The 15,604-nt window shown below is 39.9% G+C and overlaps 2 protein-coding genes across 6 annotated transcripts in view; one reads left to right on the top strand and one right to left on the bottom strand.

Moving 5' to 3' along the window:
• The window catches only part of SHLD1 (shieldin complex subunit 1), a 67,355-nt gene extending 67,194 nt beyond the window's left edge, over positions 1-161 (bottom strand). Inside the window, exon 1 of one of the 2 annotated variants that reach the window (XM_090134957.1) lies at positions 42-161. The gene's annotated coding sequence lies outside the window, so the exon portion shown is untranslated. The remainder of the gene's footprint in view (positions 1-41) is intronic. The other variant, XM_090134953.1, reaches the window with a different exon arrangement.
• GPCPD1 (glycerophosphocholine phosphodiesterase 1) overlaps positions 1-15,604 on the top strand; it is a 40,282-nt gene that overhangs the window by 752 nt on the left and 23,926 nt on the right. For 2 of the 4 annotated variants that reach the window (XM_031596835.2, XM_090134938.1), the window contains exons 2-4: positions 6,731-6,816; positions 12,009-12,093; positions 12,934-13,018. In XM_031596835.2, the coding sequence (XP_031452695.1) occupies positions 6,768-6,816; positions 12,009-12,093; positions 12,934-13,018 (219 nt within the window). In that variant the 5' untranslated portion in view covers positions 6,731-6,767. Of the gene's footprint in view, positions 1-127; positions 264-6,730; positions 6,817-12,008; positions 12,094-12,933; positions 13,019-15,604 lie in introns of those variants that run through there. The other 2 variants (XM_090134939.1, XM_031596849.2) reach the window with 2 other exon arrangements.

Below are 15,604 nucleotides of genomic sequence, written 5' to 3'. Positions count from 1 at the left end.
GTGCCTCTCTCCGTACGGTTACTCGCACAGAACGTTCTTACCTCTCCGCGTGGTGACGCTGTGCGGAGAGCAGAAGCTGCAAACCGAGTGGGCTCGTCGGCTGAGGGCTCCTGGAGGCGGCGTGCCTTTGTGTCGCTGCGGGACGGCTCTGCGTGCGCTTAGACCCGGCTGAGCGGGGCGGGCTGGCGGTGCCCCCGGCGCCTCGTTACCGCCCCGGAGCGCCCGGTTGGCCGCGGGGACGTGAGCGAGAAACGGAGCGGGCGGTGAGGTTATTGAAATGGTGCCGTTTCTCGTGGCTTTTTTTAAGAACGCGGTGTAAAAAAGCACCGTGGCGTGGCTAAGGTAGAAGAGTCCGCCGCACAGACGCCTCTCCCAATGCCAGCCTGCCTTATCGGTGACATTCCTGCCTTCGGGCCCGCGCAGCGCGTCTGCATCGCCCCTGCGAGTTTGTTTGCTGTCCGCTGCTCGTACTGCAATGCAGCAGGGAGCCGCTGGCTTTGTGGCCGTCCTGTGCGGCGCGTTGTGCGGCTGGCAGAACCCGCTGGCTGTGCGGGAGGACACGGAGTAGTCGGTGCTGTAACACGGTTTGTGAAATTCTCACATAGTTGCTGTCGTCTTCACAAGCATGCCCTCTCACCTTCTGCAATTCTGGTGCTAGCTAGGTATAATAAAATTAAGTAGTGGTAATTGGGTACTGTAAACGTATTTTATAATATTCTGATGCCAACAGCAAGCAGCAAAGTCTGTTCTCTGTGTTGTTTCAATTGTGTATGAATAGATGCCATGCAAATCTGAGCCGCAGTGCCCTGTGCTGACCCCACTCTGACCAGCGTGCACTCAGCTGTCAGACAGCTTGGCTACGATTGCAGCACCCTTCCCCTGCCCTGAGCTGGACCTCTGCCTGGCGCTGATAAGTCTCACCCCTGTGCGCTTTTAAGGTGGAGAGTGTCTGCTTAAAACAAAGGACATACGAAGGTGTGGCATTATGGATCTTGTTCTTTTCTGCGTGTGTGCAAAGCAGCAGCAATATTTTGAAAAATTCAGTATATACTTGCTTTTTGCATTAACCTGCATTGGTTGGTTTGGTGAGAGAACGTGTGCTATTCGTGCGAAGGAGCCTCTTTGTACAGACTGACTGTTCTACAGATAACTAAGCAAATTCAGTGATATAGTGGTTAAAAATATTCTTACTTCAAGGACCAGATGACTTGAGGTATCAAAGTACATTATGGGATTATCATGGTACCTGGCTCTCTAATTTAAATGTTTTCTGTCTAAGCACCTTTGAAAAATCTCGTTAAGTAATATGTAAAAACTTAGATGCCTGGATATATATGTATATATGTAGATATACATATATATATATACATATATTAAATTAACCATTAAAAAGCAGCTTTGGCTGTATTTTATCCTTGCGGTGGGGGAAAAAAGTATGTTCTATGTTATCTACTCATCTTTAAATGTAATGTTATTCAGGAGTTTCAGGGTGACAATTTTATGGCAGACCCTTCTACCAGTAGCATCATTTACTGGATAGGGTCTGCAAGGAGAGGTGCAAAAAGGTGTCACACTGTATTTCAAGATAAGGTTGCTTTGCTTTGGCTTTCTCCTTGTTAGCTTGCCAAATACAAATTATCCTCAGTGGATAAAGTCATGGTAAAGGCTCAATGTATCATTTGATCTAGGTCATCTAGCATCTAGGAACTTAAGTTGGTGTAGTTCACAGTTCATCAGATGCGTGAAAGGGAGTGTAGTTTACAGAGCTGGATTCTCCCATTGCTGTGGCAGAACAGCATTTTGCTTCTTTTATCTTAAAGGTTTTTTTCTGAGTTCTTATTTTCAACAGAAGACCTTCATTTGTACCTCGCCCCTCCTGTTATAAAGCTAATGTCGATTTTTCCAGAGAGTTGGTCTGTTTCTTCTCTCTTTCTCTATTAGGATCATAAAATGGTTTGGAGGACCTTAAAGCCCACAGTGCAGTTCCAACCCCCAGCTGCAGGCAGGGCTGCCCCCCAAAGGTCAGGCTGCTCAGGGCCCCATCTGACCTGGCCTGAAGTGCCTCCAGGGACGGGGCACCACAGCTCTGGGCAGCTGTGCCACGGCCTGACTGCCCTCTGAGTAAGGCATTTCTTCCTAATGTCTACCCCAAATTTCCCCTCTTTCAGTTTAAAGCCATTCCTCCTTGTCTTCTCACTGTCAGGTCCTGTATAAAGTCAGTCTCCCCTTATGTACTGTAGTGCTGCAGTAAGGTCTCTCCAGACTGAACAAGCCCATCTCCTTCAGCCTGTATTTGTAAGACAGGTGCTCCAGCCCCCTTTGTGACTTCCTCTGGACTCACTCCAACACCTCTTTCCTGAGCTGAGGGCCCCAGGCCTGGACGCAGTTCTCCATATGAGGCCCTGTGAAGGCAGAGCACAGGGAAACAATCCTTTCCCTCTCCCTGCTGCCACTCCTCTGCTATACAGCCCAGGATGCTGTTGGCCTTGTGGTCTCTAAGCACACGCTGCTGGCTCCTATCCAGTTTTTGTCCCCAAGTCCTTCCATGCAGGGCTGCTTGCAGTGAGTTCTCCCTGTGTCTGTACTAGGTCTGGGATTGCCCCAACTTGAGATTTCTATATGTATTTTTCCTGCTACTGCTCACTGTACCTAACTATTCTGCAGCCCTTACAGACATCTCGTGGTTGATAAAGTCAATGTTTTATTCATTCTTTCTTAATGCAGTTGCCTAAAATGGTTCCTGTCTAATACGTGGGTAGGAAAAAAACGTAACTTAGAGACTTAGGAGCCTGGAGGCCTCTATGGGAGTGGAAGAGGGTGGAGGAGGAGGAAGATCACGTCATCTTTCAAGCCTATCTTGTTGTCCTGCAGGTGTTAAACTCAGAGCCTCTTAATCTCATTGGAGATGTTATTACAAATGTTACTTGAGAGGACATGTCATTTGGCTTTATGAATGCTGTGAATTTCGATCTCTCTAAAATTTGCTCAGTATTTGTAAGCTAGGATATTGTGTTTCAGGATTGTCCCAGATTACTTGGTGTATACTTATATAAGCCTGAAATATTGACTGCAAGATATGGGGTGGAAAACAACCAATATCTTTTGAAATACTTGACTAAGGTGTACAGCTCTGAGTTCACTAGAAAGCTTAAGGAAGTAAGTGGTGGGGGGGTGTGGTGGCAAGATGCGTCTGCTACTGCTAAAGAGTCGTGAGGGGCTTGATGTGCTCCAGAACCATAAGCCAGAAGGCTCAAATAAACTTCAAACTTGGAATTACTGAACTCCATGTTCTGGTATGTTTTGACTACAACTGAAAATTATTTTGGTCTTCTCCATCCGTGATGACATCCCTAACCTTTGCTACCTCATTTGTAGAGAAAAGCTATATTTTGTGATCCGTTAACAGTTGATTGTATTATGCTAGAAGGGAAGTGCTCAATGTTATGTTTCTCTTCTTCCAAGTGCCTTTAGTGGCTGTTTTTGGTCACTTCCCAAAATGATCCTTCCAGAATGAAGAGAGTTTGCAGACTGTATTTCAGGATATCCATTACCTCCTGCCACTTTTACATTCCTTCAGGTGTCCATGAGGAATATGGAGATGTTTACAGGCTATGTTAGAACAAAGGGTACAATTTCTCTTTTCCATTCAGTGTGCACATTACTGTGCTTGAGGCTTTTGTTGCCTTTCTTGTGGGTGCATGAGGGAAGGTAAGCAGTTCTCTGAAACTGCAAGATGCCTGGTTTCAAGAGAAAACTTTATCTCCTAGCAAGGGAATGAAATTTGCACACAATGACCAGGATATTGATCTTGCCTCTGCCGTGGAAGACTTGCAGATAGCCTATTTTACTGTGGGGTTGACTGATGGGCAGGGTTTTTTGAGTCAGACGGAAGGCGGGTCGGGTCAGTTGGGCTTAAGACTCAGAGTACTGCTGCTGTGCAGTCACCATCTCCTTGGGGAGCCTCCAGAAGCTGTGGAAGGTGAGGTACTGCTTTGCAAAGGGAGGGTGATGAGAGGGAATAGAGCTGTGACATGGTGGGTAAAAAGAACTTGTTTCTCTTGTGAAAGCAAGAATCTCGAGGTGAAGAAAGACGTTTTTGATGTGAAGTGCTGGTAGGATTGAGTGAATGTCTACTGGGTAGGGCTTGTGTGAGTAACTGGCTGAGATTCATTCAGGTGTTCATTGCTCCCCTGCACAAGGGTTAGCTGCAGTACCCTTAAATCCAGCTACAGGGAGGGGATGGCTCACAGGACAGGAGGCAGTTGTTTGTGCCCCAAGCTGGCGTTGAGTCGTGTGTTTACAGCAGATGTGAATTCAGCTTTCATGGTGTTGAACCCAAAGGTTGTTTATAAACGGTGCTTGTGCACGATTGTAAGTCTATATGGCTGAATTGGTTAATGTTTGCTAATTAGGAAATGTGTAACTTTTTTTTTTCTTATTACAAAGCTGTTCCAACTTACTACGTTTCCCTTGGATGGACAAAAATGACCTTTTTGGGCTTTACCTTCTCCCCAGCAGTTACCTCTGTACACAAGTAGAGGATTTTGCTGTTCCTCCTCACCTTTAGCAAGGTGGTATTGAAGGCTTGAAAGCACGTAGGGTTTAGAACATGGGCTGTCATCTCACTACTGGTCATAGAGTCTGAGTATTTAATCTAGGGTTTCTTGCCTCTAGAGAATAGAACTCTGTCTTCTCAGGAGCAGTCTTAGCTGGACAGTGAAACCTTTGTGCTTTATGAAATTACAGCGTTTTTTTGTATCATGTTCAAGTACAGAATGACTTGTAGGTGGAAGATGATATACAACAGTTTTGATTTATGATCAAAAAGCAATTTTCTACTGAAATACAGTTGCTGAGTGAACATATGTTATTTCTTCTTCACTGTGCTGGCGCTCAGTGCTCTGCTGGAGTAGGCATTTATTTAAAATGAGAGGCAGTGCCGTAGGCATGAACTGATGCTTGCGCCTGGTGGTGTGAACTGGAGTTTTCTTGTCCTGCTGTGTGTGCCTTGGGCAGGTTGGGAAGGCCTTGGAGATAAAAGGCCTTTTAAGCAGAATTGTGAATACTTTATGAAGTGAATTTATTAAAATTCCTTACAGTTAGTTACTGTTGCATAGAGAAGTAATACTGTTTTGTTAGTCATTTTCTAAAGCTCACAAATATATTCTAAGTAGATAGACAGAATTTTTACGGCACCAAGTAAAATGCTTTATAGATTTGATAACAGAGGTTCAGACTTTCCATAAGAGTGGGTGGATGGTTAATTTGGAGCAGAACAGACGTGCTGGTTTTGGGCTTTGTTTTTGTCAGGCTGAATTTTTAGTCATGTTGCGTGAGCTGTGGAAATAGATCTTATACATACTGAAAGCCTGTTCTTGCTTTAGGGAACTGGGTTCAGGCCTTAGTGACAGCTGCCTGTTTTGTAGCTTTTGCCAAATCACTTTTGCCTGCTTCATTTCCCCTTTGGCTCTCTGCAATTAAAGGGTGTCCAAGCAAGGACAGTGTGTGAACCTAGCCAAGGCCCTGAGCCTGTCAGGGTCTTTGTAATAAACACACTGATGGCTTGTAGGTTCTGCTTCAAAGTGAAGCTTTTCTGTCACACAACACCAGTTTTGAAACCGCAGTTTTATTTTTGGCACTGAAATGCTGCATTTTAACCTTCTCCTGTCTATAAATAGCTGCTAAAAATAAGTACTAGAGCGTGTTGCTGTTAATATACATACCACCTAAAGCAGGCAGTTCCAACCCGCTGCCCAGCACAGCTCCTATTGCCCTGCACGATCATGGCGGTGGCTCTGCCCCACCAAGTGGCCCGGCATGGCTGTGCGCCCATCGCTCACAGCAGCCGCACAGCTGTGTGCTGTTGGTGCTGGCTGGGCTGAAATTGGCCTGCAGGAGGGTGCAGGGCAGTGCTGACTGAGTTTTGGTAAGTGATTGTATGCAGTGTCATGCTTTAGCTGAACACAGGCCTGAACAGCAACAAATATGCAGCTGTGCTTTCTGTTTTGATGAAGGAATGTGAGAATAGATTTCAAGATTGCTGAAAAAATCAAGTTTTTGGTATGTTCATTTGAGAGCAGCTGTTCTCAAGGATGAAGTACAAGAAAAGCAAAATTTCATCAGAAGTCTGACAAGAACTCACTCAGAATTGCAACCCTTTCCATTGAACTGGGCTGTTGCATTAGGTCACAAAAATAAGACCAAATATCCCACTAGTTTTATGTTGTTGTTACCCACTTTTTATATTTAAAAAAAAATATTAAGAACTAAAAAGTTTTATTACTAATATATATATATTATAAAACACATATTTTAAATGTGGCCCAAGACAATTACTTTTCACTCAGTGCAGCCCAGACAAGCCAAAAGGTTGGACACACATGACCTAGTGATGCAGGCATGACCAAATTCATAGAAGGTGTCTGCTCCTTATGCAGCTTCTGAAGTGTACTTATTTCTAGCGTCAGTACTTTGCATTGATTGTTTACAGCCATGTTACTTGTGAAGCTTAAGTGCAGAATGTGTGGCCTGTGTAGGAGCAAAGTTAGTTATAACTTATATGTACATATAAAAACTGAATCCCAAGACTCTCATGTGTTGCATGATATTGATACTTGCATATGCTGTTTGTTTCAATGGTCTTTTTGTGTGTGTTTCCTCTCTCATAGAATAAGCAAAAGATGTGGTATGGTGTTCCTGAAATGTCATATTTTCCTCTCTCTCACTATAGGAAATTTCAACTTTCCTAAGACAAAAATTCTGCAAGTATGACCTCATCTCAAGTGACTTTTGAAGTGAGAGGACCGTCAGTACCAGGTAACACAGTCATGCCCACCACAAACTTTCCTTTTGTTATTGTAGGACTGGAAGAAAACCGATTACAAGACCATTCAAAGGCTCTTGTTTTCTTCAGGACTAAAGGAACATGTCAGTTCTAGTATTAAAGTAACTTATTGTAAAATACCTTAAGAAATAAATTTTGCACAGAAATACAAACAATTTCATGCAACAATTTTGTTGCTCACTCAAATAGTTATGGTACTTTAGAATTAGCATTCTGTCTTTAGTAGCTTCTTACTCAATTAGGAGTATTTACATTCTGGGCTGTGATAGTTAAGCATGTGTTGATGTGTTTATTCTATTTTATTGCTCATTGTCCCTGCTGAAAGCTCTGTGTAATGAGGTGTGACCTCTGTTAGGTGCTAAGGGCAGAAAGACACTACAGCTGAATTCAATATTACACCTTACATATTTCAAAAGAAAAAGCTGACAATCCTTCAGGTGATAACCAACAGAGTCACTTGTTCCTAATTTAGCTTTGTATAAATTTTATCCTGTAGGATGCCTCACATCTTGAAGCAGGAGGTTTTGGCTGATGTTGTATTTCTGCCTAATGTTACAACACATCGTTTTGTTTGTAAAAAAGCACATTAGAAATAAATTGATAAGATCCACGTCTCAGTAGCATTTGGTAACAGGAAGTTGTGTTAGGTTCAAGTCCCCGCTTAATTCACAGAGTAACTACTGATAACAACTTTGCTTTCTGTTTTCAGCAAAATTTCCTGGCTTTTGGAAAAGAACAATGTTTGGTTTTTTATTTATTATTGACCTTGTAAATGTCTCTAAGCTCTGCTGCAGTTCTTACTGAGAACCAGTCTGAGCTTAAAAGTGTTTGCAGTTCCTTACAGTATAGAATTATTTCTGTAGCAGTTCTAGATTTTCTGCGGGGTCCCTCCTGTTTCAGCTGTGTTCTTAGAAATGGAGAATCAGCTAATCTAACCCAGAGCCTATGCTTGACTTGGGGAATTAAAATGTTTCATGCTTTATTATTACAAGTATTTGTTAAATATGTAGAACTTTTTGTCACACTTTGCTTTGTTATAATGAGGAAAACTTATTTTTTTGTGTAATATAATTTCATGTTCTGCTGAGATGTGTAAATAGTTCTATTCTTCCTCCTCTATTATTACCTTGCGTTTATCAATCCCACGTGAGATCTTGTATCACCTACCTACCCACGTTTGTTATACTGTCATGATGTAAAAATCAGCTGTATGGAACTATTGCTATCTAGACAGATATAGATATAGACATCTATAATCATAACAAAGCTGGAAATCTTTGTTTTCAATTCCCCAAACCACGCATCAAACACTGGGTTCAGCATAGCATAACATTTCCTTTTTCTTTTATTAAAGTGGGTAGAAGTTCTTGAGAGGATAAGTGACTTCATTTCATTAAATGTTTCAGTCAAAGGTCTTTGGTTATAACCATCTGAAGGGTAGTACAGCACTGATGCAGGTGTCTTGTAGGGGTTAAGAGCTGGAAGGTGCTGTAGTCCCTGTGTTAGTGAGAACGCTTTTGAAATGGATGTAAGATTAAATTGTGATATTGTCATCTTAGCTCTTCAGAGCAGATGTGTCCATTCAGTGGCTCCCTTATATACCTCCCGTTTTACCCCTATATCTGTAGTGATTAACTAGTTGATACTGACATTGAAATCCAGCATCAACTTATTTTATATGTTGCTAGTGTTAGATGTTCTCCAAGAACAGTACTACAGAAGCTTTATTTCTGTGCAAGCCAGTTGTAGATGTGGTTCTTACTGCTAAAAATATAACTTAGTTATCAAAGCCATTTGTCTAAAGTGTGTAAAATCACTTCCGTAATCTAAATGAGAAACGCAAGTTACCAGATCATATGTAAGACCAAGATTTAGTAATGATAAATTGTGATTATTATTTTGACCTTCATCTTCAGGAACTTGGAAACTAACAACAAGAATAACTTGTAGTTAATTAACAGAAGCAGCTGAATGTAGTAGTACATATGAGTGGCCAAAAATGCTATTACAGGTAAATAGTCTAGATGGCATAGCTGTTGTAGCTGAGGGTGAAACTTTAAAAGTTGTGACATCTTTGCTGTGTTAGATCTCCTGCATTTCTGCCAGTGTTGTTGATAGTTGGGGGAACTGAATGTTGACACATGATGTGAATGTGGAGTCTTTGGTGAGGGGAAATGTTTTTCTTAGCACTATAGAGAAAAATTGAAAATAATCAATAGACCTTGGATCAGATGAGACTAAAGCACGAGTGTAGCTATCCAAGAGTGTTGCAATGCTCTCTTTGCCTTCTTTACAGTGGTATTTTCACTGTTGTGGTGGTGCTGACACTAGCAAAATTGACTTTGGATGTGTAACTCTGTTTTGCTGGTGACAGCTTCAACAAAAGTTAGGGGCAGTGAGAAATAGATTCTGCCCCAGTAGTTGCTTGCTAAGAGTGACTTGTAAATGCTTATACAGATAACACAAAGAGGTGATGGGAGGTTGCTTATTGACAGTATTAATACTGTTGGTTTTGGCCAGGGCAGCAAGCTTTGAAGAGGCAGCAGTGGCAAGATGCAGCCTTGTGAAATAGGTGTTTCCAGGGTTATAAGCAGCTCTGTGAAAGACAGCATTTTCAGTTCATTTAGAAACAGACAGTACTGAGTTTCAGGTTGCCGTGGTGAGTAGTTGGTGAGCACCTGAGTGCTGAAATGCTGTGTCTGCGTCACTCAATTTCCCTGCTGATATCACTGGTTCCAGCTAAAGGGTAAAAGGGCATCCAGCCTAGGAATAGTGCCTTATCTCATTCTAGTCAGACCACTTCTGGAACCAACCCTGCTGATGAAGTGTACACAGTGGCATAAGCTCATGGCATCAAGTGCTTCAGTTTTACTTCATCGTAGTGGGAGAAGACTGTCACTGGTGTGACTCGTGTAGGTCTTCACTGCGGCTGTCCCTTAGCAGGATGATCAAAGATAAGCTAAAGTGAAGTAAAGAAACAACAAACCCAAACTCACAGGGCTTAGAATTGCCTTTGAAAAGACGAGTCCACTTTCTGTATTTCTCTTGTACCTTTCTTTGAATAATTTGATCAGAATTTTACTAATCTTGGTGCAGGCATTCAGTGTAATTGCAAAGTGAGTAAAGGTGTGCCTGTATCTTGTTTCAGTGTTGGCTTTTATGTGTTGTACCTTGCTGTGAGAATTCACCAGATGTTCAAGTTGCTGGATTTTTGTTTTTAAAGAAGACTGAAAAGCTACTGTAGCTGGATGTTACTAAGAGGAATGTAACTTAGATTGTGCTTAAGAGATCGGCTGTTATTTGCACAGAGGTGTACTGAATGCTGCTGTTTCAAAGGAATATCAAAAGAGGAAAATTAACTGTTTAACATCTCCAGTCAGAAACTGTTAACTGTGTGGTATTCAAATGGCCTTCCCTTCTTCCTTCATCTCCCTCTTGTAGTTGGGAAAAAAAAAAAGACACTGTACTGTGCCATAGAAGAGTGAAAAAGGTGAAAAACTTCATGTGCAATGCAATGACTTACACTATAAATATCACTCAAATCTTGTCTACATTTGTATACTCGGAGCAAGCATGCAAAAGGCTGGTTATTTTTTTAAAGTGAATTGGAATAGAAAATTCTTATTTAGAAAACAAAAAGCTGCAGTTAATGATGATCTCAAATTATTTCATTTAGCAGTTTTTAAGATAAAATTCTTTCCATTTGTCACTTATGTGTCTACAGTGGCCTTGTCCATAAATGAACCTCTTCTTAAATTAGATTAACCTGTACAGCTGGAAAAAAATAAACTTATGTTAGAGGTCTGAGTAAATCCTCAGAGCTCTTATTTCAGACCTGAAGTTCCAGCTATGATATTTGGCTTAATAGAAGATAGCATGTCTTTGTTGCACACACCTTGCACTTTGGGACTTCAGATTATTGCAGCTCCAGTGTCAGAATGACTGCTTTCCTAGAGTGAGAACGTGAAATCGCGATCAGAGACACTTTCATCTCACTTCAGTTAAGATTGGTACTTGTTTCTCTGAGGCTGCTCACTTATACATTTGTTCCTTGCTTTTCCTGTTGGTGAAGCATGCAAGCTCTTGATACTCTCCCCTTTTTTCTCAAATCCTAGGCTACACCATAACTTCAGCTGAATGTCTTCATCTGCTTTTCACATGTAGATGTCATTCAGATACTGAAGTACTTTTTTTAAAATTACACTTCAATATATAAGCGGTTCCAGTGCTTTGGTTGTTCTTACACTGCAGAGGAAGACTAAAAGGTTCAGCAGATGGTGAATAAGTGTAACAACTTCACATTTCCTCCTCCTGTAACAGATGGTTCTTGTGTATAATAATGCTGTTGTAACCCTGTAAAAAGCAAAATACTGATTTGTCCTTTCCTGTTGTATTTATCCTTGTTCTTATAGTCCTGCATGTTGCTTTTCTATTAAAAAACAAAACAAAACAGGATAAATTGCAATGTTAGCTTTTATCTCTTGGATTCCCTAGAATTGAGCATTCTTACACTATTGTGGTCTTTTCTGTTCTTTCAGTGTGGTGTAATGTATATTAAAGTGTGGTGATTTAATACTTCTTGCATGGAAACCTCATATTTTTATATCCAATAAAAACTTTAAAACATGGTAATTTTATTTCACACAGGAATTATGCTGTATTTTTGCCTTGGGAATGATGCTATTACCCTCCTGTTTTATCTCCTTCTGAATTTTAGGAAATTACTGTTTTTTGATGTGTTAGTACATGTATGTGCTTACACATCTGTGATTATATGCATATATACATATTATATACGTGTGTGTGTGTGTATATGTGACCATTTCATTTTTACAAAAGACATTTCCCAGTGAAAACTTGCCCTTCGCGTTTCCAAAGACTTATTCAAACAATGTTTATGTAGGAAAATTTGGATGCCAACCGTCTTAGGAGTTTGGGTTGTTTGTAGTGCCTCTCAGCGATATCTTTGCGATGGAAGTGAAAACACTGTTGTAATTCTGAGTGGGAGGGGATAAGAGTCTTTGGAACCAAAAAGTTTGGATGGGTGGGCCTGCTGTACACATTAAAATTATTCAAATATTTAACTATATAGACTATACATAGTAGTTCCATGTAGGCTGGAGTTATGATAACCATGTTTTTAATTTGGTCTGTTCACTTTCAGGGGAGGTTTTTGCGATATGTGGGAGCTGCAGTGCTTTAGGAAGTTGGAATCCACAAGCTGCAGTGGTCCTCCAGACTGATGACTGGTAGGTTGTTTTTTCTATAGAAATCTAGAGCAACAAATTGATTCTGGTTCTGAGTTTGTCAACTGTCAGGCTACATAGGAATGTGTTAAAGAGAGTGTTTAACTTTGATATGTGTTCATATGAAAATGAGCTTATATGAAGACAGTCTAGCACTTCAGAGGAGTTCAGTATTTTCTTAAAATGATACTCTTACCTGCTGTTATTTGTCCACGTGATGCAGGAAATAGGGTTATAAGATGTAATTCTGTCAGTGACTTCATATGTGATGCTGGATGAATTCCTGGATGATATCGTCATGTTTTCGCTATCTGTTAAATGAGCATGAGAGGTCTTGCTCCTGTAGAGCTCTTCAGATCTGAGATCCAAAAGTGCAGTTTCTGTTCTAAGTATGCCTTCTGAAAAACTTTCTTGTAGCGATACACAGTATTTCATCTAGAATGGAGAATGACTGAACTAAAGAAGTAATAATGAGTCAGAGTACGAAGTAACCTGTAAAGAGCATTAAGCATCACCAACTGTTTTGAATACCATAGTGCAAAGTCAGTTTTCTCATCAAAGTTGCAAAAAATACCGGTTTATTTGCATGAGTGTTACTTCTATGCTATTTCTAGGATAGACTATTGTCCTAATTTAAAACAACAAAAAAACACCTGAGAAGCTACAAGTGTACTTGGTAAGGAAAGCTGTATTTCAAACAAATGTTTTCTGTCTTTATTAATAAACCATTTTTTTTTTTTTAAGATGACAGTAGTGCTTTTATGCTAAAACAGTGTTCAGAATGTTGGATCAAACATCAGAGAACTGAAAAGAATAAGTTTTTTGAACTTATTATTTTCACAGTGAATTATGGAAAGCTACTATAGAGCTTCCTAGAGGAGTTCCTGTTAAGTATCGATATTTTAAAGGGTACTTCTTAGAACCTAAGGTATGTACAACCTTTTCTGATTTAATTTGGCTCATTTTTCTGTGAAATATGTCTTCATTTGGAGAAAAAAGAATTTTCTGAGTTAAATCTCAGATTATAGAAAGAACTGTTAAATTGCAACACATGAAACATCAAAATACTTATGGAAATGCAAGCAACTCACTTCAGGAAATACCAAACTGCTTTTGGTTAACTTTGTTTTAGTGAAAACATCTTTTGTCTTTATCTGCTCTTAGTGCTTTTTGAAAGTATCTAGGATAGTGAAATGTCTGAGACTGTTGTAATAGCTGCAGCAGTATGAGAAAGTTTTACTGGATGTAGCAGGGCTATAACAACTTTTACACTAGCATGAAAACAAGCAATAGCAGGAGAAAGTGTGAGCAGGTTTTACCTTACTACAGCCTTAAAATTTAACTGCGGATCTTTGGTGAATTGTGAGATGGATTAACTTGCTGTTGTGCTGTGTAATTAACACATTTATCTCTTGGAGAAGATAGATGGGGCATCGCAGTGTTTTCTCTAAGTTTGTATAGGTATTTATACAGTGTTCAAGGCTAGGCTGGATGGAACTTTAAACAGCGTGTTCTTTAGTGGAAGGTCCCAGCTCATGGCAGGAGAGTTGGAATCAGATCCCTTTGATTCTGTGATTTGCATGGCTTGAGAGACACTGATGTGTTATTATGGGTATGGATGTCCAAGCTGAGTGTGAGTTGAACGTATGGGGCAGTATACTGGTCTGTAGATAAGATAATTGGATGGAGCTCTTTCATCTTCAGATTAATGATGAGACTGAACGGTGTCCAGAAAAAATGTCAGACTAATTTGGAAAAATAAGCAACTATTTTTCAGCTGTTTTCTTTTAAATTAATAATAACTGTAATAAACATATATATATCTTTGCTGTCTTGCTTACTCTGTGAATGTCTCATAGGTGTCTACCTTGAACTTTAGTTTTTGTTTGAAATCAGGTTTTTGACTGCTAAGCTGAATGTGCAAAGGAGTTATAGGATTATCTGGTTTGTTGTTTTGTTTTTTATATTTTAAATTACTGTCAAGACTGTATGAGGTCAGCTAGACTCAGTTTACTTCTACTGAAAAAGTATTTGACAGAGGAGTCATGGAAGTGCTCAGTGAGGGGTACTGTTTTGAAACGAGGCATGAGACTGCTCTGCTTTTTATTACATACATACAACAGTATAATCTGAAAGTCATGCTTTTGCTGTTGCTTTGGGGAACAGAAGGGAAGGTCAGTAATAGTTGTTTGTTGTGTTTAATTTTTGAGGCTGAAAGTAGATTTGTCTTTCATGATTTACCAGCTATGATGGGACTCTTCTGTTTCTTGTAAATGCCCTTAAGTTTAAAAGGTAAACAATACCACATTAAAAAGTACACTTAGTGAGAGCAAATTTGGCGGAAAATGTGCTCATAGACAAAGTTTGCTTTAACATTTGAAAAAGTTTACAATATGTATTGGTGAGTTTGTTTCTTTAAGTAGGTGCTCTGTATCGTGCACACTTTTTGTACCGTGTGATGCAGAGTCTGCCAAGGTAAGTATGAATTTTATGGAATAACAGCATAAAGAGCCACTGTATATAAAAAGGAAGCCGAAAGACCCTACAAAAGCCAAGTACACAAATTGCCTGGGTACGTGGTTATCCACTTAGCAGTCTCTAACCTGTACCCATTAAGTGTGCAGTACCACAGGACTTCATTTTGTAAGAAATAGTCTTCTGAAGCTGGTTCTTCTGCCCCTCTGTTTTCTTTCTACATATATAGATATAGATGTACGTAGTTTTTTTTGCAGAACTATAAAAACCAGGGTCTCTTAATTCCAAAAGGAATGTAATACACAACACAGTGCACGTAATACAGTCTGTGATTACTTCATCATTATGGATAAGGATAAAATGCTTCTAAATGAAATTATTCTGAATGTTTATTTCAGTAAATGTGTTTTATTAAACACAGCATGTGATTAATTTCTCAAGCTTGCTATATGTGGTCCTTCAGACCCTGTTAACATTTTGTGAGTGCAATTGTATGTCATGGTCTGTAGTTGGACACCTTTAATCTATGTCTAGTTTTAATTACATGAATGTGAATTTGACACTAGGTAACTGAGTCACTGATTCTGAAATGCAGATCCAGTTCCAATTACTGTCCCCTTTGATTCCTTAAGAACTGCATCCTTGAAGATGCTTGACATGAAGAATCACACTGACATGGGTGCATGTTGGCAAAGTGGAAATGATGCATGTTTACACAGAAATGATCTCAGACTAGATGTGAAAATGCATATGACTTGTGTTTTGGAGTTGTAAAAATGGGGAAAGTATTTTTCTCATCTCCTTTTAAGAAATAGTCCTTGATTAGGTATGTTCTGTCAGTTATTTTGCTTGAAGGGTAGCACAATGTTGTGGGAAGTTTTGTTGCTTTGCATTGAAACATTTTGATGTTAACATGATAATGGCTATATAGTCAGAGTATCATTTTATACTCAATACAGAAATGTATAGACTATTTTAGGAGTCCTTATATGAATATATACACAAAGGATATTTTACTGTAGAATTGGTACAAGTCTTG

The sequence above is a fragment of the Phasianus colchicus genome, chromosome 2, assembly GCF_987193195.1.
Source record: "Phasianus colchicus chromosome 2, bPhaCol1.hap1.1, whole genome shotgun sequence".
In the NCBI taxonomy this organism is placed as follows: Eukaryota; Metazoa; Chordata; class Aves; order Galliformes; family Phasianidae; genus Phasianus; species Phasianus colchicus.
Note: the sequence above shows the minus strand (reverse complement) of the source record. Positions and strands in the feature narration are given on the sequence as shown.